Source organism: Hakea prostrata, chromosome 2, assembly GCF_041222555.1.
Source record: "Hakea prostrata isolate BN-2017 chromosome 2, UWA_Hpros_2, whole genome shotgun sequence".
Classification (NCBI taxonomy): domain Eukaryota; kingdom Viridiplantae; phylum Streptophyta; class Magnoliopsida; order Proteales; family Proteaceae; genus Hakea; species Hakea prostrata.
The window spans coordinates 48857416-48881721 of NC_142601.1; the positions used below are offsets into that span (position 1 = coordinate 48857416).

The following is a 24306-nucleotide window of genomic DNA, read 5'->3' on the forward strand; positions in this document are numbered from 1 at the left end:
GGCCCCAATTCGTAACCCCTGCTTCTACCGCTATTTGTGCACTTGCGATTGTTAGAAAAACTAGAAGTAGAAGAAAGAAAAGACAACAAGATGATTTTACAAACCACATCAATGTTTACACAAAAAAGAAATTTCTCTGTTTACAGGTTGGACTGCAAGATGAAGAGCAGCAGGGATGAAGAATCGGAATAAAGAAAAAGAAGGGTAAAATAGTCAAATGACGTCTTTCAATGAGTGATTGCCACTGTTTTGGTTACTTTTGAAAACCAAAACACACAACTGTCTACTCTTGTTGATCAGAACAATGAGTAACAATGAGTGGTTAGTTTTGTTACTACAAACCTAATACTAGCTAATCAAGTAATTTTTCTATTTTTTTTCTCATGAACCAACTCAGTTGGTCTAGCTGGGTTGAACCAAGTTTCACCAGGTTTCGAAGTTTCGAGGTTTCGACCAGTTTCGGCATAATTTTAACAGTTCTGATCAAAACTTGGAGAATTTTTGTTGATCCCCTAGTTTTTCATTTCGAGGATCTCAAAATGAAAATTTTCGGTACAAGTTTCAATGGAATTTTGTTCCATGTCTGATATAGTATACCCACAACCATAAAAGACACTAGAGGATCTGTCCCTGAATTTATTTGTGAACTTTGGAACCTTATATCTTGGTGGGTTTTACTCTACCATTTGCATTTTGGCTGCTATTACACTTGGTCCAAAAAAAAAAACAGAAAGAAAGAAAGACGATATTCGGTGTAGTATTGGACAGATTTACCATTAATATTTCTATAAAAAAAGAAAAAAATTTCTTTTGGATTTGAAATTTATTCGGACTAAGCTTACTCATACCTCAACTACATCCTCAGAAAAATCTTTTATATAATTAATATAGGTGGGACTTCGCTTTAACTTGGTTTGATCAAATTGTTACCCCCTACATGAAAATACCTGTCTTTTGCCAACTATGCCAAATTTTGAACTCCATTATTCCTTATCTTTGCTTTAATCGTCTCTTACTGTAGTGGCCCACAAAAGACTTGAATATGCAATCCTAAAGGCACTGCAGCCGTAAATTAAAACTGCAAACTATCCAAAAAAGCACCTTCAACCAATAAAATACCCTGGTTAATACGACAAGTAATACATGGGCCCACCAAATTTTATTTTATTATTATTATTATTTGGGTAATCAGTTATTTTTCCCTTCTAGTCCCCTTTTAGCCGCATCCAAAACTATATCAGAAACCATTTTCCTTCTTGCAACCAAACAGATTCCAAATTTGACATTCAACAGTTTCCTCTCCACTAACATTAAACACTGGCTTAACATACAAGGGATAAAAACCAACTACATGAACATGCACATAAAGAGAAATCCCAGGACAGAGTCAATCAAACCTCTCTTGGCCTTCTCCAAAGCGTCATAGGTTTCCTAAGATATAAGCTCAAAGAACAACTTACAACTATTCTAAAGGTCAGTAATTATCATATTTTGGTTAATCTGGCCAGCAACATAATCGTTACCCTCACATTACCCACCAACAGCCCTTCTAAAGCACATACGAAACACCAAAGGCCCATTTGCGGACACTCCCGCTAGCAGTCACCAGCACCCTGCTTCCTCCATGGAAATCATTTCAACTTCGGAGAAATGCAACAGTTGCAACACGTGATCCTTCCGATCCTCCAAACATGAATGTCGGATATGACCTAACATAATTGATGTATTGGAAAACAGGATCCTTGCATGCTTCTTGGTCCTTGGGGTTCTCAGGGTCCAGGGACGCTGTTCGCCTTCTCTGATTAAAGTTCTCCACCTCTTGCACCAGTTCATCCTTTGTATTGTTACATGATGTAATCACCTAATGTCAGACGAGATAAGAAAAACAACCAACAAAAAGTAAAAAATTAGGCCTCTTTCCATAACCAACCTAAGCAAAGTGAAATACAGGAACGTAATATGAATCCAAGTGGGGATCGCAACATATTTTGAGGCCAGTAACAGAGGACCAGAAAAGTAAAGTTGCTTTAAAGTGTTAAATTGATAATCACCCACATGTTCCCGAGTGGTTGTCATGTTTTATGGTGGGAACAGAGTACCCAGTTGTGGGATCACTTTGGCAATGGTCATATATCATAAAAAGAAGAAGATAAATTGTTTTGCAGAGAGAAGTCACTTAAAGAAAGCAAGTTATGCTACAGTCAAGCTCATCTACTTCCGCTCATTGTGCACACATGTGCAGTGGGTGCACCACCTCAGTAAATATGCCGACTTAGTGTCAGCAGACCTCCCTTTTAGACCCCTGAAATTTGATGTCAGCTGCTGACCACTTCAATTGTCATATTTGCTGAGGTAGCATAGCCAGATCACAAGTGCAGAACATATGAAAGTAGAGGAGCTCAATCTGTTATACCATTCTTCTCTCAGTTTTGCTAATCCAAAGATGTCTTACAAGAAGCATATGGAAACCATGGGGGCACATGCCTGGAAATTCAAAAAAAAGGAACCTTGAATTGGGATTAAAGAATGCAGGTTCACTTCCAAAAAGGTAGCTTAAGCATGGAACATTATAGCTGCGAATAACAACCAGAACCTTGACCTAACAAGTCTTGTCAAATGGGATGGTTACCTAAGTGCTATTCAATATCTGAGTTCAACAAAGAGCTTCTCTACAGTAAGTGAAAATACTAACCAGTATTCCACCAGGTTCCACCAACCTTGAGACTGAATCCCAATACATCATCCTGAAAAGTAACCAAACAAATTATATCCAATTTCTGCCAAGAAAGGAATCATTGATTCATAGGACTAACATTTCCAGGTTGCAGTAGAGAAACATCAATAGCTTCTGATGGAAACTTAACCATGCTGCTCTCAACAGCAGAAACTGTAAAAAGGGCAGCTGAAAGCATACAAATTCATACCATTTTTAGTTTCTGATGAATACAAATTCTATACAAACCAACAACCTGCCTGATTGAAAATGAACTGAAAAAATTACAAACAAAATGAAACATCATTTGGCTGCCTAGTTGCAACGTCTAATTGATACAGAATACAGGTACAGGGAACAGAAAAACATTGAGAGGAAGAAGTGCATAACTGAATGAATTAACGAACAAACAATAGCAAATATTATTTACAGTAGGGAATAAAAGATTGGAAAGTTGGGTAGCAATTAAATGAAAATGTTATATGCCTAATGGGGACCACTCTAGCATATGGGCGTTAGATTGCATCAGCCTAGTATGGTATAGTTCAAAGGGCATGACTCAACTTGTTCCATTAGCTTGAGAGCTTTTGGCACATTGATCAAGTACATACCATTTAGTATCAGAGTTGGCACAACATCAAGGGTTCGAATCTTTGAAAGTATTACTCCTACTACAAAAGTGTGAGTTATGATTGTCAAGGCAACCAAAGCGGTTGAGGCAAGGGCAAATTTTTTCCAGTACAACTACTTTTAAACTAATATGATTCTACCATAAGCTAAACAAACTTTCAAGAATCATAATTATGAAACGTATCAACCCCCCCCCCCCCCCCCAAAACACATACACACACAAAAGGATAAGTTGATCTCATCAATCATCATAACATATGACTATGAACTATTTCACATTATAAATATGAAAATGAACATAGTAATTATACTTAAATCTCTATGATAGTGTAATGTCAAATAAGTGCCTTGTGCCTACGAGCATTTTACAAATGACCTCAATCCTCATTTGATTGTTAGTCAATACTCCACACTAAACTTAATATATGACATAAATGAAGTGGATTAGTCTAGAAGTAAAAAGTAAAAGTCAAACTAAACTAAACTAAAATGTCAAATTAAGTAATCCCTAACTTGAAAAACTTAAACAACCAAATACTTAAAGAAAAGTCAAAAAAATAGGTCCTTGCCAACTTTCTAATAGGTCATGGCTTCAGTAAGGTACTTTAATTCCAATCACGTAAAGACAAATCATCATCTTCTTCCGCCTCTTGTTGTCTGGTAACATTACTTGGTTGCATGCCAAAGTCATCTAACATTTTCATCATCATGCACATCTTGATCTTGTGTTTCATCATTTGAAGACTCCTCATCCCTAACCCTACAACACTGTGAATTAGGTTAGGTGCAGCTGCAGTCACTTGACTAGTTGATCCTTCTTGTCTCCTTGGTCTGTTATGCCCTAAAATGAATAAGTTGCTCTAGCAACCACTGATACTGTTTTCCAAGTGAGGTCATCCTCAGGATAAACTGATTCACCAGCCATCCACTCACTAGTCCAATCTAGATCATCAAGCACCAGTAGATTAAAATTTATGCATTTTACCTCTTTCTTGGAACCTTACTTAAAAATGCCAGCTGTACTGAATGTAGATAAGATCATTTAAGCGTTGATGCTCTTAACTGATTCCTCTTCTTGGAGTGAATATGAAGAATAATAAACAAATAATAGTATAGGTAGCTTAATCCTATTTTTTCATAAAACCATACAAAGAATAAAAACTTAAAATATTAGTTTTGAAGTACTCACAAAACTCAAATGTACTCAATTGCGTTCACAACCATAAGATGAGCAACAAAATCCAAGCAAACGCCTGGCAATCTTTGAAAGTTCAGGAGTAGAATTTCAATTTCTTGCCACCAATCAACTACACTATATTTAAGAAAGAAAAAAAAACTGAGGTTGTAAAAAATCAAGGATTCAACGTACAAATTATAATGTTATAAAATCACAATACATGAATATTTACTAGGAGACAACTTGTCCCTTTGTCTGACATCCCTTCTGCAAAATATCCTCTAGTTCTTGTATAGTTAGTCAACTGTTCTTATCGTCTAAGGTTTCATCAAGCACCATCTTGATAAGAATATCATTGAAGTCACCACTTGCTTTATTCATCAAGGAGGTTGGTGAATTGGTTGCTAAATCCATTTGAACAGCCTTAAAAAACTTGTTTGGACTCAGGGAAAAAAGCGGCTAAATATACAGGACGCTCCATTTGACTTGTCCGATGCCTCTCAACCATCCTAATGATTTTTTCTTACTCCCTTAAAATTTGCTTTGATGCTCTTTGTTAAAGAACCCTCTAATCCAATGCCAAATTTAATAGAAAAAACTCACAAATTCACAGAGATAGTTGGTTTTAATGGTGCCAGTCACCCCCACAGCATATTGTTGCACCTTAGCCAATGGCTGCCCAAAGACTCACACAAAACAATCCCCCCTTACTTCTCACATCTTACTAGGGGTGCAAGTTTGGCCCTAGCGGCCCAGACCCCGAATAGGGCTTGGGCTAAAGATTTTGGCCCTAAGGGCGGGTTAGGGCCAAAATATTATAGCCCTAAACTAGGGCCAAGTGCGGGCCTGGGATTACTCTCTGGCCCGCCCAGCTCGTCCAAGCCCGTCCCTGATTTTGACCCTGATCTTGGCCCTGATTTTGACCCTGATCTTGGCCCTGATTCTGGCCCTGATCTAGGCCCATGATTTGAGTATGGACCCTCCACCCATATGGAGAAGAATTAATTCTAATCCACATGGGTGAATACTTGACACGTGTCAAATTTTAAAAACATGATCATGTTTTGTAGAAAATTAATAAAAATAAATTATATCCTCATTACCAATGTAGTAAGCATCCATCTGATTTGGCCCTGATCCGACTTTAATTTTGGCTCTAGTCTTAATGTTAATTTGACCCTTATCATGTACTAGATTTTTACCCTAATCTTCATATTAACATTGATATAACTATAAGTCTCGATTTTGACCTTCAGTCATTTTGATCATATTAGAAGTTCACTTTTTATATTATTTTTAAGGCAATTTTTATTTTTTGAACTAAGTCATTTATAGTTCCCAAAAACATTGACTTTTTTTTGGGGACTAAGGCAAGATAATATATTATAAAAAATAAAAACTAGTGTATAGAGAATTAATATCTAACAAATCTACACCCCAATTTTTCATCATGAATATTGACATCTTTCTTTTGCCTCCAATGTGATATTTCAGAAAAACTTATTGAGGACAGATAGTTGTGTTTGTAACTAAAATATCATTTTCTTTAACTACGAAAAAAATATCAATACTAAATTATCATTGAATTACTTGTTAACAAGGTTTTGAATATTGATTTTTTTTGTTGAATAAGGATATCAATAGGAGAGGTTTTCAATTTCCATCACCAAAGCAATGGGAGGGGTTTTCAATTTCCATCACCAAAGCAACAAGAGACTTTCAGAGCTTAGTATAGAATGGAGTGAAATTTAATTATGTTTAAAGCAACACTATCAACTTATTGACTATTTTATCATTTTGTAGGAGCTTGAATCATCTTATATTTCTATGAATTTTATTTTTAGTTTACTTGTAATACTTTTATTTTTATGAATTTACATTTGATATTTTAGTTTCAAGAATAGGATCAATTAAGGCTAGGGACAAGGCTAATCAGGGCCAGGGTCAAGATAGGATCAATCAGGCCCAGGGTCAAAGGCCAAGGACAGGGCGGCAAGACCAATCAAGGCCAATTAGGGTTAGGGCCAGGGATAGGGCCAATCAGGGCAAGGGACAAGACCAATCAGAGTCAAGGCCAACCCATCCCAAAGCAGCCCAATTAGGGTGAATTAGGGCAGGAAGGGCTTGGCTTGGCCTTGTAGGGCTTAGGGACAATAATTTTTTGCCCTGAACTAGGGTTAAGGCGGGAATGGGCTCAAATTAGAACATATATGGCTGTGCTTGGGATTGCAAAAGCCCGGCCTAGCTCGGCCCTGTTGCAGCCCTACACTTACTCCTATTTATGACCCCTAATCAACCCTAATCCTCTCTCTCTTCCCCCCCCCCCTCAATGTAGCATAATATTGTGATCCTCGGGCCCTATTACTAACAGCCCCTCAAAAATTACCTTGCCCTCAAGGTGATGGAAAATTAGAAGCTTGGTCTTTATATATCTGCCACACAACCATGCTAGTTCAGCATTTTGTAGAACACACCTCCTGGGTATCCAACAGATGCGGTATATGCCTGTTACCACTTAAATTACATTCTCCTCTCCAATCCGTTTAACCTAACTATCAAAAAGCTGAAACAACATATTGGCACCATGTCTTTTACATGATGCATCCACAAACCCTTGGGGGGTGGGGGAATCACCTCTAGACAATTAACAAGAAAATTAGGTGCCTTCGTTTCTTGTCTTTCCATCCATTAGACATAAGAGTGCAACAATACATCTTCCAATAAATCTAATGTTTCTTCTTCAAATCATCAATTTTTTCCTTCCCAAACTTCCATAGGGGAATTCTGTAATCATGATATGAACAAAGCTTGAAACCTGGCCTATATTGCCCAATTGCCCCCAACCAACTCCTCGAAACTTTGCAATCTCAATGCGTTGAAAGGAACATCACTTTCATAAGCCCATTTTGTAAAGTAAGAACGAAGTTTAAATCTTTCTTCCTCAGATCGATGCAGTTCTCCAACGTTGTTTGATAGGAACCTTTCGCATGCCTCTCTACAACCACTTCCTTAAGAGTCCGCCTCACATGAGCATCCATGGGACCCCTTACTTGAGTGAATCTATATATTGATGCAGCCTTACTCAAATAGGGCTAATTCAACCAAGATCTCTAGGGCTAGACTTATATTCCAAGCCGAAACTTAGATTTCAGGTATGGTGTATGGGAGGTTTTTTATATTGATTCTTCAATTTGGTTTGAATAATTGTCCGCTAAATTCCTTGGTTAAGCTACTGACTTAGAGTTATTGAGTTTGGTTTGATTATTGAGCTAGTGGTGGTTAAATTTGGAGTCACGGTTACTTGGTTGAATGGCATAGATCCTTGAGATATGGGAAGAAAACATGGGGGAATTGGGTGCAACATGGGAGGAATTTAGATCTTATTACCTAGAATTATCTCTTCAAGCTTCAATGGGTTTGGATGGTGGATTGGAGACATTAGGTTTAATGATTCTGGAAGTTAAGAAGGTGACAAAAACAACAATGTTCAGATCTGAGAACTGGCTGGTCTGTTTAGGCTGACATTAGGATCGAATGTAAGAGGGCTGAAGGGGGATTGATAGTTAAAATATGGGATGAAACAGGTGGCTGGTAGGGGAGATCTAACATATTGAGGGTGATTTTTAATTTGGGGGGGGGGGGGGGGGAGAGAACTCGAACCTGAACTTAGGGTTTTGAAAATTGAGGATGAAACTAGGCAAGACACAAGGTTCTGATGAAATCTCAAATAAAGAAGATATTCAAAGATGTAATAACTATAGGGGCATTAAACTGATGAGTCATACCATGAAATTAATGGAGAGAGTAATTGAAGCCCGTTTGACACTTAACCACAATTACGGAGAACCAGTTTGGGATTGGATTTGGATGCCAGGAAGATCTACAACTGATGTTATTTACCTAATTAGGAGACTTATGGAAATGTATAGAGATTGTAGGAAAGACCTTCATATGGTATTTATAGACCTAGAAAAAGCTTATGCTAGAGTTCTTGGAGTGTTAATTTGGCAAGTAATAGAGAAAAGAAGTGTTGCAAGTAAAAATGTAGACATACTTAAGGATATGTATGATGGTTCAATGACAAGTGTAAGAACAGTGGGGGACAAAGTAATGAATTCCCAATTACAGTTGGACTACATCAAGGATCAACTTTAAGCCCATATTTATTTGCACTTGTAATTGATGAATTAACCAAAGACATTCAAGACGATGTCCCTTGGTGTATGCTTTTTGTTGATGATATTATGTTGATAAATGAGACTCAAGTGGAGATTAATACTAAGTTAAAATCATGGAGAGCAGCTTTGGAATCAAGAGGCTTTAAATTAAGTAGAATGAAAACAAAATATCTAGTTTGTAACTTTAGTCATGATCGGGACAGACGACGAGGTGGTGAAACCTGAAGATAAGGAGATTCATCAAAGTGATTCCTTTAGGTACCTAGGTTCAATCATAAATAAAAGAGATAATATAGAGGATGATGCTTCCCAAAGAAATAAAATAGGGTGAATGAAGTGGAGAGATGCGTCAGGGGTCTTGTGTGATAGACGTATTCCATTAAAGTTTAAAGGAAAATTCTATAGGACCGTCGTTTGACCAGCTATGATATACAGTGCAAAGTGTTGGGTTGTTAAAAAGAATCATATAGATAAACCCAACGTAGCAAAAATGAGGATGCTAAGATGGATGAGTGTCAAAACTAGGAAGAATAAGATAAGAAATAATCATATTAGAGTTGGTTTGGGAGTTGCTCCCATAAGTGATAAGCTTCGGGAAAGTCGTTTAAGGTGGCACAGCCATGTTCAACAAAGACCTAAAAATGCCCCTGTACGGTGAAGTGATATAATCCAGATTGAAGGAACTAGAGGAGCTAGGGGTAGACCTACTTAAGAGAAGTGGTGCAAAAGGATATGCATAGTTTAGGCCTTGTAACTAGCATGGCCTCAAACAGAACTGATTGGAAGGCAAGAATCCATGTAGCCGACCCCATTTAGTTGGGACAAGGCTTGTTGTTGTTGTTGTTGAAAATTAAAGAGGATGGGGATGAAGATTGATGCGGGCTTCCAATAGTATATAGTTAGGACCTTGAATGGAGCTTGTTGATGCTGGAATTTACTTGAGGATGCAGGTCAAGGGCTGTCACCAACAGCCACCGTCAAGAGTCTAAGCAGGATGATGAAAACAAGATCCAGGACCACCCAAAGAGGGCCCAAGGAGCTTACCAACACCCTACGGAACCTACCAACAACCCAAGTAATTTCGTCCGAATAAAGAGGTATTCTAGTAATTTTGCCATTTTTTGTTGAGTCCACTTAGGGTCTATTTGGGTCCCACGAACTTTTACTTTTGAATTTGAGTCACCAATTATTGAGTTATTGAAGACTCCTTGTTAGGTTGGGACTTCTAAGTTGTAAGGGAGTCCCTTGGTTTCAGTCTATTTCTTGCAGGGATTCCATATCTACTCTTAGTTTCCAATTAAGTGAGCTATGGTGGAGTTCTTGTATGAGCAAGAGTCTTTAGTCAAGTAGGAGTTTCAATTTGATTTGTCTTTTAAAATAGATTCCTAGTGTGAGTTCCTTCTAAAGGCTATAGATAAGCCTCTCTACAACGTAAACAAATCAGATTGTTTTATGAATAAAATTGAGAATAGAAGGAGCTAAGAGCTTGGAGTCGTGGGTTCCCTTTGAGGGAACTTGCGGCTGCTACTTGTGAAGAATTTCTGCAGAATTTGAAGACACCATTGGCTGTTTGTGTTCTTCAAGTAAGTAACGCAACCCCAACCCCAACCCCATCCCTCTTCTTCCTCCCATTTGAACCCTTCCCCCTTTCCCCAAACCCTAGTTTCAACAGTTACAGCCCCCTCCGCCATCACATAGCTTCCCTCCCCTTTCCCCTACCCTGTGGCAGCCTCCCATTGCCTCCCCAGTCTGGATCTCTAACACCATCCCTCCCCTAGCCTAGGTTATCAACTCCCAGACGTTTCCCTCTCCTTTCTTTCTTCTTCTTCTTCTTCTTCATCATCTAGAGCTTGCAGCAGTTCTGGAATTTCTAGAATTCAGAATTCAGAATTGCAGCCACCTTCTAAACCGTACTTGCCCTAACCCTTTGACCTAGACCTACCCCTATTGGAATTAGATGCCCCTCCCCATCCCTTACCCTTTGACCCTAGGTCCCAGCCTCTCCCTTCCCCCACTAAACACTAGAATATTCTGCAACTTATCCTCTCCTTTGAGAAACCCTAAAAACCTAAAACATCAAACACCTTAGATCTCCTTCAATCAACCAAATCCTAAAACCTTTTAGGACTAGCATCCCCATCCCTCCTGAGCACTCAGATCCTAACCCTAAGCCTAAGCCTAGTTCAAATCCCAGAAACCCTGGATTCTCAAAACCCAAATTTCCAAAACCCTAGCCTTTAAAGCTCAGTTTGAAAAATAAATTACAGAAAAGGAACAACATTGGAATTCAAAACCCTAACCTCCAACACCTAGCCAAGTATATCCCACCCCCTTTCCCAACCCTAGAATCCCATGATGCGCCAGTTTCCTTCAACCGAAGGGTGTTCTAAACCCTAGAACGCTGTTGATTCCATTGAAGAGGATCCTAGAGTGAGCCTAGATCTAGGGCATTACATCATTCAGTCAAACTCTAGATCCTGGTTCACGTCTCTGGACTACACTTGATCCTTTGTAGGGTTTGGATCTTCTAACTAATTGGCAAAACCAGAATTCTTAATGCTTGGATCTTCAAACTAGTCGACCAACCAAAATGAAAACAAATAAGAATCCTCTAAGGGAAGCTTAATTTCATTCATCCACTCATCCAGATCTGATCTCTCCCATCAAATGGAGGGGTCTATTTAAACAAACCAGGGGCTGGGTTTCCTAATTGGAATTGTATTACCAGCCTTATTCTAATTGAATATTTTTTTCTAACAGGCCTTTACAATTAGACAAGTACAACGATTAAATTAAACTAATAACCAACCACAAATTTAAAAAGAAAAATACATACCAACTATGCCCCTCAAGTGGAGAGAATGACCATTCAGCCCCTAACCTTTCAAGTACACTAAAGAATAGCAATTAAAAACAAAGCTGATGAGCAGCAACCCTAGGGGTTTCCCTTGGCCTTCCACTTGATCTTGGACTTGTTCTTAGACTGGGAGGGCTTGGATACTGCATCATATACCCCTCAAGATGGACCATTGAATTCCCAAAGAAAGAAAATGTAATATCCCAGCATGATCTGGGCTGAATTCACTTTTTTTAGGAAGCAAGTTGGCCCTCAAGTTTGAGATCTTGATCTATGATTTTGTCTTGCTACGAAACATTAAATCTTTAACCATTGCAATCAATGACCTACTATCAGAGTATTTGACTAGCCTAATGTGTTGCTCTCCCATATCACCAAATATTCTTCCTATCCATATCTTATGGCACATTGATGCCATTGCAGCCACATACCTTACCCTTGTAGATAATTGTGTCTGTTCTCATTTTTCTTGGATGCCCACGAGAAGAGACAATAATCCAACATAAATGCATAACCAGAGGTTTTCTTCTTAAAATAGCCAAAAGCTACTCCAAAGAGGAGTGAGAGTCTATTGAGAGGCTCATCTCAAAGGAAAGAGAGTAAAGTGAAGACCATAGAGTTGGAATAGAAGCAACCATATGGAGTCAAGAAGTCCTCCATACATAAAGGACACAAATGGAGAGAAAGCAATTTGACCCCACATCAGAGAACTTGAAATTAAATGAATGTTTATGTACAATGAATCTAGTTGATGTAACCCAAATCCTAGGGTTTGAGGATTTGAAATTAAACCCTAAAATTTGGTCACTCCAGGATCCTCTTTTGGTGAACCAGCAGTCTTCTAGGGTTGTAGAAGCTAGTAATTGAAGAGCTCTCAAGGTTGGCAAAGGTTAGGGTTAGGTATTGGAGGTTTCAGCCAGGCTGAGGGTTAGAAGGAATGTGAGTTTTACGGGTTAATTCTATGCCGTAATTGGGTTTCAGACCTGGTAATTAAGAAACGGATTAGGTTTTTGGGTTTTAAGGCTGAATAAAAGGGTTTTAGGGTTTCAGCGGTTGCTGTAATGTAATTCCAGAATTGAAATTCCAGGTTAGGGCTTTAAGGCATGCTGATTCAGGGTTCGGTTGGACTTAGGAAGGGGCTGTTATTAGTGTTTTGTAATTTCAGGTCAAGTCTAATAAGTTTAGGTCAGTCTTAGATGGATTAGGATGTGTTTGAAGAGTCCTAAAGGGTTTGGGACTCTTGGATTGCGCTAGGGTTTGGTCAAGTGTGAGAGAAGGGGTGGGGAGGCTAATCCTAAAAGGGGAAGGCAATTGGAGTTAGGGTTGGAGAGATATAGGAGTTCTAAGTCAACTAGGGATTTAGGGTGTTTCAACGAAGAAGATGATTTGCAGAAAATTCAGCAACCTAATAGGAAAGGGTCTAATGGGGGTTCTAAGGGTCGGACTAGAGTCTACGAATGGTAGGAAGTTTCGGCAATATTACCCAATGGGAAAGGGTCTAATAAGGGTTTTAATGGTAGGACTATGGTCCAGGCATGGTAGGAAGTCAGGGCGAAAAATCAGCAATATTTTGCCATGTTGGCAAAAGTGAAATTAAAGACAGCAGCAGAATGATTTTTGCAATGTATTGGCAAATGGTTGAACTATCGCCGTTTTTTTCAATTTCTAACAATAAATTCAGCGACTTATCATCTATAAAAGGCAAAATTTGCTCATTTTCGGGCGAAATTTCGTTTCTTCCTTGGTCAATCTTCTAATTACGGAAACAAATATAAATAAATAAGTAAATAGCTAGACACCAAAAACCACCATATATAGAGTTCCTAATCTTTAGTCAATCTTCTAATAATGGAAACAAATCAAAGAAAGTAACTAAATAGCTAGACACCAAAAACCAGCAATATAGACAGTTCCTAATCTTTAGTCAATCTTCTAATTACGGAAACAAATGAAAGAAAGTAACTAAATAGCTAGACACCAAAAACCAGCCATATATACAGTTCCTAATCTTTGGTAAATCTTCTAATTACGGAAACAAATGAAAGAAAGTAACTAAATAGCTAAACACCAAAAACCAGCCATATATAGAGTTCCTAATCTTTGGTCAATCTTCTAATTACAGAAACAAATAAAAGAAAATAACTAAATAGCTAGACACAAAAAACCAGCCATATATAGAGTTCCTAATCTTTAGTCAATCTTCCAATTATGGCTCAACCAAATGTTGACTACCAAAAAAAGACTCAATCCAATCCCTAAGATGTAGGAATCCTAACAAGGTCGTGGGTTCAAATTAGGCTACACATCAAAAACCAGATTAAAATGACCTCAAATACCCCCCCCCTTAAACTTGGGGGCGAAACCCCAGCGAAACATTCCCAAATTTTGCAGAAATTTTGTACCTAGGGTATAGGGAGGGGTGCGATCCTTCTAGGGGTGAAAGGAGGGGCTACACACCAGGTTTAATGGAGTTTCAAGGTGAGGAGGTGGGCTGCTATGCTGGAAGGGAAGAAGAGGCCTGCAGATGGATGAGAAAAGGGGTTGTGAAGGGACTGGGGTTGCTGTATACTTACTTGGAGTTGGAAGGTAGGCTGCGGTTGGGGTTGGACTGCCGCTGGACTTGAAGAAGATCACTCAAATCCGTTGTGGCCCTCCCAAGAAGACCACAACATTACTTGCCTCCAAATTCATAAGTTATTCATCAAATTCAGCAAGTCTTACAATGAAATTGGATGAGCTATTTATAGCCTTACAAGTGGAGGGAAAAGACTTAGGACTCTAATAAGAAAACCTAACATGACTCAACTACGGAATCCCTTATAGACTAGGATCCCTTTGCAACTCAATAAATAACAACCATAAAAAGAAACCATCTTGTAAAATAACACCTAATTATCCAAAAGGAATCTTAATTTATAATAGATTTCAATTGGGACTCCAGGACTCCAATCCAAAGAGTAGAAATGGAGTGCTAAGAATTAGGGGATTGAAGTGGACACAAGTTGTGGGATCCCAACCTAACTGGGAATCTCACGTACACAAGGACTCTCAAATAACTAGCAAAATAATAAACAAAATAAATAAATAAAAATAGATCTAGGATCCAGACAACACACTAGACTCAATGGGACCCAAACCTAAGACACCCAAACTTTTTCAAAATGACCAAAATACTCCCATAAGGGTTCGGCCAGCCCTTTGGTACACCAATTGGGGCTTGAGCTTCGGACCCAATTATTGGGGGGGGGGGGGTCAACCTTGTTCACATCACTACAACAGAAACAAAGCAACCAAGTTTTGGAAATAGCATACTCCATATTTTCTATCAACGGTACCCAAGCTACATGGCTAAAAAGAATACTCAGCACTATGGGTGAGTAATAATTTGAAGCCTACTCAAATAATAAATCAACAATTGTGATGACAATAAATGAAGTATTAAATAGAAAAGACAAAACACATTGCCATCAATGATCAAACATCAAATCTTGTTAAGTATCAACAGAAGGAGAGGTCAAAATTCAAATATTCAAAACAAAAGATCAAAATTGCAAACATCTTCACCAAAACCCTGACCAGACGTAGACTAGAATTATTGTGAAGCATAATGAAAATGTTTAAAATATTATATTGAGGAACATTAAAATAGAGTAAATTTCCCGGAACTTCCATGTAATACACTCTAAATACAACCTAGGCCCTTATGATGTCAAAAACAACATTCAACTTCCCTTTCACTGATAGTGTTAAATATGAAACGTGAAGAAGATAATTTTACCTCCACTGTATCCAGTTAGAAAATCCCATTGCACTGAGAAACTTCCTTTGTTCACTTTTGTCAATTAGCAAGAGATAAACTCTGATATATATGGTTGAGATGACACTAATTGTATTAAAGAGGCATATGTTTCATGTTTCATAAGAATAAAAGGCAGGTCTAAATAAAAATAAAATATAAAATAAAAGAAAAAGGGCATGAGGGCTAGTAAATAGAAGACTAAATCGTAAAAGGATACCGAGAGACAAGCTTCCTTCAAACAACTAGCATGCTTGTTGAGATGGCAACAAAATTCTCCCACCTCATGCCTTAATAAAGTCCCACAAAAAAATGATGGAAATTTATGGATAAACAAAGGCAAATAATTATGACAACAGAGTCTTCAGTTTTCTTTCCTTTCCTGTTATATCACCTTAACCCCATTTAACATAGGTCACACACCTTTTTCCTCCATCAAACACACACTCTTAAGTGTAACAACAAAGAACAAAAAATTGACCATTATGTTAAGCAAATTATGCAGCAATCTTAAATCCTAGAAACTGCAGTTACCTTTTGATGGCACCATCAGTATGCAATCCAATAGCATCTAAAGTACCCTTATCCATAACAAGTCGGAACTGCCTCTCCAACTTTGTCTCTAGGACATCATCAACCTACGGAAAAAGCATCAAGCAAAGAACAGGCTATCAAAGTCTGAAAAGATTGGCTAAAGCATTTCAAAACAGTAAGCAATCATAAGAATATCCCGAAGATTTAAACATATATCTGCAAACAATCATAAAACACAGAAGCATAAAGAATCTTCCATAATGTGTGTAATACTAAACTGATACGACAACAATCATCAAGTGTAAATATACAAAGGTGCACTCTCCCCACAATCAACATGATCTAATCTAAAAATACTAACCAGATGGATGTAGATATTAGATATGCATACATTAACAGGTCAACCAAACTTGGCTTCAAACACACACAATATATTTGGTGTCTCAAAAGACTGGCCTTTATACAAGTTCATAAAAGATAAATCTTCTTTTCAGATAAGGAATATTGATATTGATTGCATTACTTTTGGTAGGGAATCCCAAAAAACACACAGAAGACGGAAAAAAATTACGGTGGAAAGAAATCTTGAACACTTGACATACCAGAAAGTTCATATTTGTCAATCCATCCCGAACAGCAAGGCTTCGGGCAAGGTCAATTGCACCCTCACTGTAATCAGTTCCAGTAAGATCAGAGAACCTGGATATAGACTAAATCAGAAAGTGCTCCAAAATCGCTCCACCAGGCAACTTACTAGTGCTAATAATACTGGAAATATTCATAGACCAAGATGATCCAACCATGCATGTGCACAACACATTCATCTGAGAACTATAAAGGTATGAATTCAAATCCAAACTTCTAGGATATTACCCATGTTTAGCAAGTTCTTGAAGAAGCAAACCATTGCCTGTTCCAACATCAAGTACGCTCCAACCAGACAAATCATTCGCACCCCCTTCAGCTAACTGAGATCCAACATCATCAACCAAATTGTTGAGACGGCCTTGAGCAATGTCTATGCATAAGGTTTTGGTCCAAGATGCAACAATATCCATAACGTCAGCTCCAAACCTGTTAGGAAGACAAATATATCAATAGCCGGGAAAGTTTCTTTCCAAAAAATTTACTAAAATTAACAGTGGAGACATATTCGCTGTTTATAAGGGACCGGCCTTGGTTCAACGGTTGGTGGGCCACAGTTATAGCCCCTAGGTCAAGGCATTGCAACAGATTTCAAGCAAAAATTTTTGGGATAAGACTCGTAGGAAAACTGCCCCCGGACTCTGATTGTGCGGAAGCCTTTGGCACCAAGTTCGCCCTTATTCATTGTTTATAAGTTACACGGAAACAACAACCATTTATGGGTGAATTATTACTGTCAAGAAGGCCTGGTTATTTTTCCAAATATTACAAGGTATCTAATCTGCTACATAGACAAATGAGATGTCCATTCTGATCATAAAATGGAGAGGACATGGTCTAGATTAGCCACAGACAAATCCCAGTCACCTCCTTTTTCATTGCTACACATGCTGTGCATACCCATGTCAAATTTCAGGTCACTCCTTCACTTGCAGGTCATTCCTTCACTAACTAACCCTAGGTCAGATAAAAAAAAATTCCCAATCACACTATGCTCAGGTTCCTAGTTGCTTTAATATACATGTAGACTACCATAACTAGGTACCCATCCCCTAAGTTTAACCTTCCAGGATTTCTTTGAAAATTCCAACTTCAAACACATAAGGTTTTTGCTTCCAAGCAAGGTTTTAGTATCCTTCCAAATCCACTGATTGATGTTTGCCTCAATCAAATGAGGGCCAGCTAACCCAGATCAATTGAAAAACCAACCTTTTCCAAAATAAGAAAGGGCTTCTGGCAATTTCAGTTAGGTTATCCATGAGGTGAAAATAAATAAGTCTAGAAAAGGGAGGTCCCTAGGATGCCTGTGAATCTGGATTTGAATAGCATGGCCATAGAAATACAAAAAAACAAAAGGGAGTTGTTACAAGGTAGGTTTCACAGAGTATAAGGTGGAAGTCTAGAATCTAGAGATCCCGTGGTTAAATTGACTTGTGGTGCGGGGAAACACTAGAGCAGATATAGGAGGATTATCCTGAAGTTTGGTGATGTGATTATGATGCAGATATGAAATTGACCTGCTATGGTGGGCTTCATGAGAAGGGAATTAGAAGAAAGGGGAAGTAAAGACAGGAGAAAGAAATCTCACAATCAAAAACTCAGCTTTTTCTCTATTCAATCTGAAATTCTGTCCCAATACAAGCTATTTAGAAGAAGCACAAACCCTAGTCGAAATGCGAAACTCAATACATAACACACTCGTATGTCGAAATGCTATACTGAAACAAATAAAAGACTAAACTCAAAACTGAAATAAAATATTTAATTAGGTCCAACTCTTGTTGGACCAAACCCCTATCAAACCGGTTCTTTTTATGCTTGGAGCAGTTTTTTGGGGGGATATAATTGGGATAAATAAAATAGATGAAAAGGAGATAAAGTGTAAAAGGTGGGGCAAATTGGTAATAAGAGAAAACAGTTAAAGCAGGGAATAAATAGAAGGAAGGGGCAGCTAGGGAAAAGGAGAAATAGTAACTCTAACATGTAAGAAGGGGAAGCGTAAACAAGGGGAAAACTAGGAATGGAGAAAATAAAGCAAAGAGGGGGATAATTTGGGCAAAATGAAAAACAAATAGAGCAAGAAAATATAGAAGGAATCGTGGGTTAAGGTCTTGAGGGTTACCACTATGAAGGAACCATGGGTTAAGGTCTTGAGGGTTACCACTATGGATTCAGTTTCTTCTCCTTTGAAAATAGAGGAGAATGTTGGAAGACCAAGGGGAGCTGCTGCTTGCAAAGGAGGGATGAACCAGCAGAGATGTTCAGGTATGCTTCTATTTCTGCTCCATTCTTCTTTCTCTATCTCTTCTCTTCTCTCAGTTTTTCTGAGTTCTTATTCTGTCTCTCAATCTTTCTTTTTTTATTAATCTCCTGCTTCGGCTTCACTATCTCGATCTTCTCTGCTCTTTTTCTTTTCTTTTCCTTCTCTTTTCTGTTCTAGACACATCTTCTCTATTTTTTTGGCTTTCTTTTGTGTGCCTCTAATTCTCTTCTTCTCTGCTTCACTGGTTCTCTGTTCTAAATTCTGATTCTCTTCCCCTTCTTCAGACTACATCTCTTCTACTCTGCTCTTCTTCTTTATTTATGTTCTGGTTTTGCTTCTAGATCACAGCTTCTTCTCTTCCCTTTTTCTTTCTTTTCTTTTTTGCTTCTGGTTCTCTCTCAAAGCTCTTGTTCTTCTTCTTTTTCTATTTTCTCTTCTGGCTCAGCTTCGCGGGGAGGAATTCTTCACAACTCAGGGCAAAAGCATGGGATTGGGGTTCGATCTCTGGTTCATATAACAGCAATGATAACACAGGTTTAGGAAAGAAGAAGAAGGGGAGGATGTCTGGCTCTGATACCAGATGATGTAGAACTTAAACTGGCCTACCATGGTGGGCTTCTACAGGAGGCGAATTAGATGAATAGCAAGACAAAGAAAGGGGAAGGAAATCCCACAATAAAAAAACTCAGCTTTTTCTCTATTCAATCTACTGAAATTGCATCCTAATACACGCTATTTAAAAGAAGAAACACAATTCCTTTTTTTTTTTTTTTTTTAAAGGGGGGGGGGCGTAGAAAACTGAAGTTTAGTTAAAGCTAAAACCACGAGGGTACAAAACTTCCAAATTGTCAAAAGTACAAAGGCCAAGAAAGGAAGGGTGGGGGATAAGAAGAAACAAAAGAACACTAATTGTGGGCTGCAAATGACGCCAGCCAATCTGCCAAAACGTTTCCTTCCCTAAGGATATGTTGGAAGATGACTGAGTTAAATTGTAGCATCAAGGTCCTGATATCACTGATGGTATTACTAATCTTCCACTTAGGCGCCTTGGTCGGATCAAGAAGAAGAAAGATCACCAATTTATTGTCACTTTCAATAATCAGATCTTGCATGCGATATGTTACAGCGTGCATTATGGCTTTCTTGATGGCTTCTGCTTCAGCTTGAAGTGGGGTAATGTTTCCGCCTCCATGAGCAAAGCAGAAAATCACTCGACCTCGATTGTCCCTTGCAATACCTCCAAATCCCGCTTGGAAGGTGTTCCTGTGCAGTTTCATCGCTGCACCATCAACATTAATCTTGATAGCTTCTCCAATGGGAGGGGACCATCGAATTAGATGAGTCTGTTGTTGTGCTAATTGGGGGCTGCCTTTCCAGGTTTCCTGAACCCAGGTCACTGCTGATCGCCAGATCTGTGATGGCGATTTGTATTGTCTCCGATGGGAGGCATTGGTGAAGGATACCCAAATGAACCATAATGTGATCAGGTGAAAACAGAGTTGTTTCCTTTCCATTGACTTCTTTGAGCAAAGTAATTCCACACCTGTTTCGCAAACCTGCACTTAATGAAAATGTGATTTATTGTGGCTCTTTCTTGCTGACATAAAGAACAAATATCAGGTATGTTACAGCCTCTTTCTTTGAGAAGATCTGGTGAAGGGAGTCTGTCATGCAGAATCTTCCAAATGAAATGTTGGATCTTTTCGCGGCAGGGACAGGTGCCATAATTTCAACCAAGGCTTAATTGGGCCTTGGAGCTCTTGAGTACATGCAAGCAAGAAGGTAATAAGAAGAGGCCATAGTGCAGTCCCCAACTGAAGTTGGAATCCAAATAGTTTTATCTTCCAGATTAGTAGATGGAAGGGGAATACTTCCAATCAGTCTCACAGTGTCTTCAGACCACCAATTCATAAGAAGCTCATGATTCCAACTAGGTTGATCACCATAGATGAAGAAAGAGACAGCGGTAGGAGCATCCGGATGAAGAGGAAAGGTAGCTGATGATGGATAGCAGTTAGGAACCCAGAAATCCACCCATGGGTTGATCTGTGCACCATTGACAACTCTATGAAAGATGCCATGCTTCAAAAAATCTTAAACCTTAATAAGGGATTTCCATCCCCAAGATGCAGTGGGAGAATCTTTGGCATCCAAGAAATGAACATTCAGGAAGTATTTGTTTTTCATAATCTGTCCCCATAAAGAGTTATTTCCAATGATAAGCTCCCAAACTTTTTTCCCAAGATAAGCATAGTTCATGTGCTCTATAACTCACTCTTATATAGGAATACTAAAACAAACAAAGGAATAAAATTAAAACTGAAATAAAATAACTAATCAGGTCAATTATTGGACGGGTTCTTTTTGGAGTTGGACATGAGTAGATAGAACCGGACTATTAATACTGCACCACGTTTTAAGAAAGTAGGAAAATTTAGGTTCTTGGTTATAGGATTCAGGAAGTAGGAAAATTTAAGAATCTTAGAGGTTTCTAGGGTCAGGGATGTTGAAATGGGCTGAAACTTGGAGGAAATTTAGGTAATGAGATAGGGATATGATCCTCCATCTTTGAATAGATTTGGATGACTAAATTACAAACTCTAGAGTTTCTTGTCTTGTGTTTTTTAGGAATCCAAAATTTAAGAAAAATAATTTTTAAAAAATAGGGCGATAGGAAAAGGGATGTGATGTACGCTTCAAGATACATTAATCGGGGAGCGTTGTGATTTCTGTTGAGAGGTGGAATGACTTCTCAAAAGTATGTAGTGTTGTTGAATAAATTTTGATAATTTCAATTGCTCAGCCCATAAGGCATCATATGGGGTACAAAGTGTTGCCTTGGCATCACCTAGAGTCAAAAAGCATACATTTTCTTGCATATGCAAAAAGTGTGCCATCACATTGGACCTCAACACTTTGACAAGTACACCCCTATATATCATTATCTAAGTTCTCCCCAAGTTTCACCCCATTCTGTTAACTTTTCACCCCATATCTCAAGAACCTGCCCCATCCATCCATACACCCTATTACTTTAAATCCTTCTAGAGCTATCCAACCACCATAGCATACGTTCTTATGTATCCCAAACAAGTATTCCAAAATCTTAAAACCCTAGACCCTTACTTTTTGAGTTGAAATACTAAAAAGCTGGCCCCTAGTTGAACATCTTCAATCTAGGGCAACATCACAAGGAGGAATAGGTTTTTTTTTAAACTCCCATGTCAAAACCTAGTCCTCATAATTAGTTTATTAGAATTCCAACTACTCATATGCCCACTGTCAGCATATCAGATGATGTACACAGAAATCACTTGAACGAAGATGAAGACTAGTCAATTAGTCAAAATTTGTAATTAGACGCGGACCAGTTGCATTGCAAATTCAATAGATTTAATCCTTTCAATACTGTACAATAAACATGTATCTTCCTTCCATCATCTAAACAATAAAAGGAACATGGACAAGAAGAAGAGAAACATCAGCAGGACAGAGAAATATGCAGATAGAAATTTAATATGGAGTGCAGGGGGAGAGAGAGATAGAAAGAGAGGATAGATCTTAATTCACCAGACTTATCTTTCCTTCCTCAGTTTTGATAAAATTGGCATTCAAAACAAAAGCAAACAAATGAACCAACAATTAATAAATCCATGCAAAAAAAAAAGATAAAAACAGGTCTATGTGCGTTCCCCCTTCTTTTCTTTTCAAATGTAAAGAATGACAGTTTTTTGTACTTTTTGCAGGATATAATAATTTGGAATTGTTAAAGCACTGAACTTTACAACTTCTGGAACTTTCAGGAGCAGAACTCACCAAATTTCACCAGCATGGCCATGTTCATGAAAATTTGCCAATTCTTCTGCATATGCGGCATCCCAATAGCTTTGCAGACCCAACATTGACGGCTCCACTTCGGCATCTGGAGCTTCCTTGTCCGAACTGCTCCCACAATATAATGTCAAAAGCATAAGAGTCTTAACATCAACCATCAAGTTATTACTTGAACCAAAATGTTACCTCCACGAAGTCAAGGATCATTCTAACATAACCCAAACACTGCTATAACCGTAGGAGTACATTTAAAAATAAGAAACCCAAGAACAGAATAACAACAGGAAAAAAAGTCGGATGATAAGTCGATTTTTATGAAGTTTCAACTCAGTTGCTGTTACTCCCATGAATCATCACAAACCGTAGATTCTGGTTTTTTCTCCCAAATAGAACGATTGATAAGAAAAGCGTTCTATGAAATAGAATTCAAGAGAAAATCCCACTGTAAGAGTAGTATGCCTCTTAACATAGTCAATTAATCTTCAAACTATGGTTTCACAAGAAAAAGGAGCCGAACATAGATTCAAACAAATTAGTCCCATCACAAATGTCAAACTCACGGTGAGATCAACCATTCAAAAACATGGAAGAAGCAGTTTAGGATTTGTATCCAAGAAAACACATCATTAGTTTCATGCGTCGCGTGTCTTACTCCAATGTCAACAAATTAAGAACATCACAAGCGAACCAAAAGAGGTAGTGGAACTAACAGTAACGACAACGATAAACAAATTGGGTTACCTGTAATCTGATGCTGCACGGCAAGCACCTGAGGAAAGCGCGTCAGAGGCATCGACGTGTCGCTGCTCGTCGTCCAAAGTGCTTCCATAGTCGCTCTTTATGGACCAGGAATCGGCAGCAACAGATCGATCGTCATCAGAAATGAGATCAGCAGTGGACGGAACCCGCGCATGCGAAACTTCCGCATCTTCTGGGGGCCATCGGATTCCGGCCATAGTTGAATTAACAGTGAGAAAAATGAAGCAAAACCCTAAAATGAGAGACAATCAGTGGAGCAGAACCCTAGGAAAAGGAGGGAAGCTTGGATACTTAGATGTGATGTGAGACAAAGGGAGAGAAGAATGCCCGGAATCCGGATTGACTAACAACAATGAACGTTAACGAGCGCACGGGCTTCGCGGGCTTGGATCAGTTCTAAGTACAAATTTTTCGTCCTCGTTTTATCAGATTTGTCTTTACCCAAAAACCAAAAAATTTATCAGATCTATCTTACCAACAAACGATTTTTTAGGAATAATTAAGGAACGAAAGTTCGCTCCGGTTCGCCAGGCTGGCGAAATCTCCCCAAATATTGCCAGATTTTAACCCCCATTTCAAAGGAGATTTCTTGTCATTTTGAGCGCTGAAATCTGGTACTTACCTTAATTTGATGTCAATAAATACACTGGAATTACTGATTTTGCCTAAAACCTCACCCAAATTAGTGTCTTGATCAGCACATACCTGACTGTATATGCATAAAACTGAAATTTTATAACATTATTTTAAACAATTAAACCAACATAATTATGTACAAGGACAATAAAGTAAGAAAAACGTCATTGTAAAATACTAGTATACAAATACAACTAAGTATATTTGTGCAAGCACCACATATATCATCTCAACAAGTATTGTGCCTCGGTGTCTTATGATACCGTAGTACAAGGCCCAAAGGC

The 24306-nt window shown here is 38.4% G+C and overlaps 1 protein-coding gene across 1 annotated transcript; it reads right to left on the reverse strand.

Annotated features, from left to right (window-relative positions):
- Nucleotides 1–1173: 1173 nt before the first annotated feature.
- Nucleotides 1174–23907, reverse strand: AR401 (S-adenosyl-L-methionine-dependent methyltransferases superfamily protein). The gene is made up of 7 exons (XM_089144840.1): nt 23369–23907; nt 22610–22735; nt 16759–16959; nt 16488–16584; nt 15886–15989; nt 2693–2744; nt 1174–1861 (listed from the first exon to the last, which is right to left on the reverse strand). The coding sequence occupies exons 1-7, from the start codon at nt 23581–23583 to the stop codon at nt 1637–1639; spliced, it is 1020 nt and encodes a 339-aa protein (XP_089000966.1). The 5' UTR covers nt 23584–23907; the 3' UTR covers nt 1174–1636.
- Nucleotides 23908–24306: the final 399 nt, after the last annotated feature.

What these genes read in the sequence shown, in the direction of transcription:
- AR401 (XM_089144840.1), bottom strand. Translation starts at nt 23,583, where the DNA reads ATGGCCGGAATCCGATGGCCCCCAGAAGATGCGGAAGTTTCGCATGCG. An exon ending in CGTGCAGCATCAGATTACAG is followed by an intron (nt 22,736 to 23,368) that starts GTAACCCAATTT and finishes TTGTGGGAGCAG; the next exon opens with TTCGGACAAGGAAGCTCCAG. An exon ending in ACTGATGGTGCCATCAAAAG is followed by an intron (nt 2,745 to 15,885) that starts GTAACTGCAGTT and finishes GTTACTTTTCAG; the next exon opens with GATGATGTATTGGGATTCAG.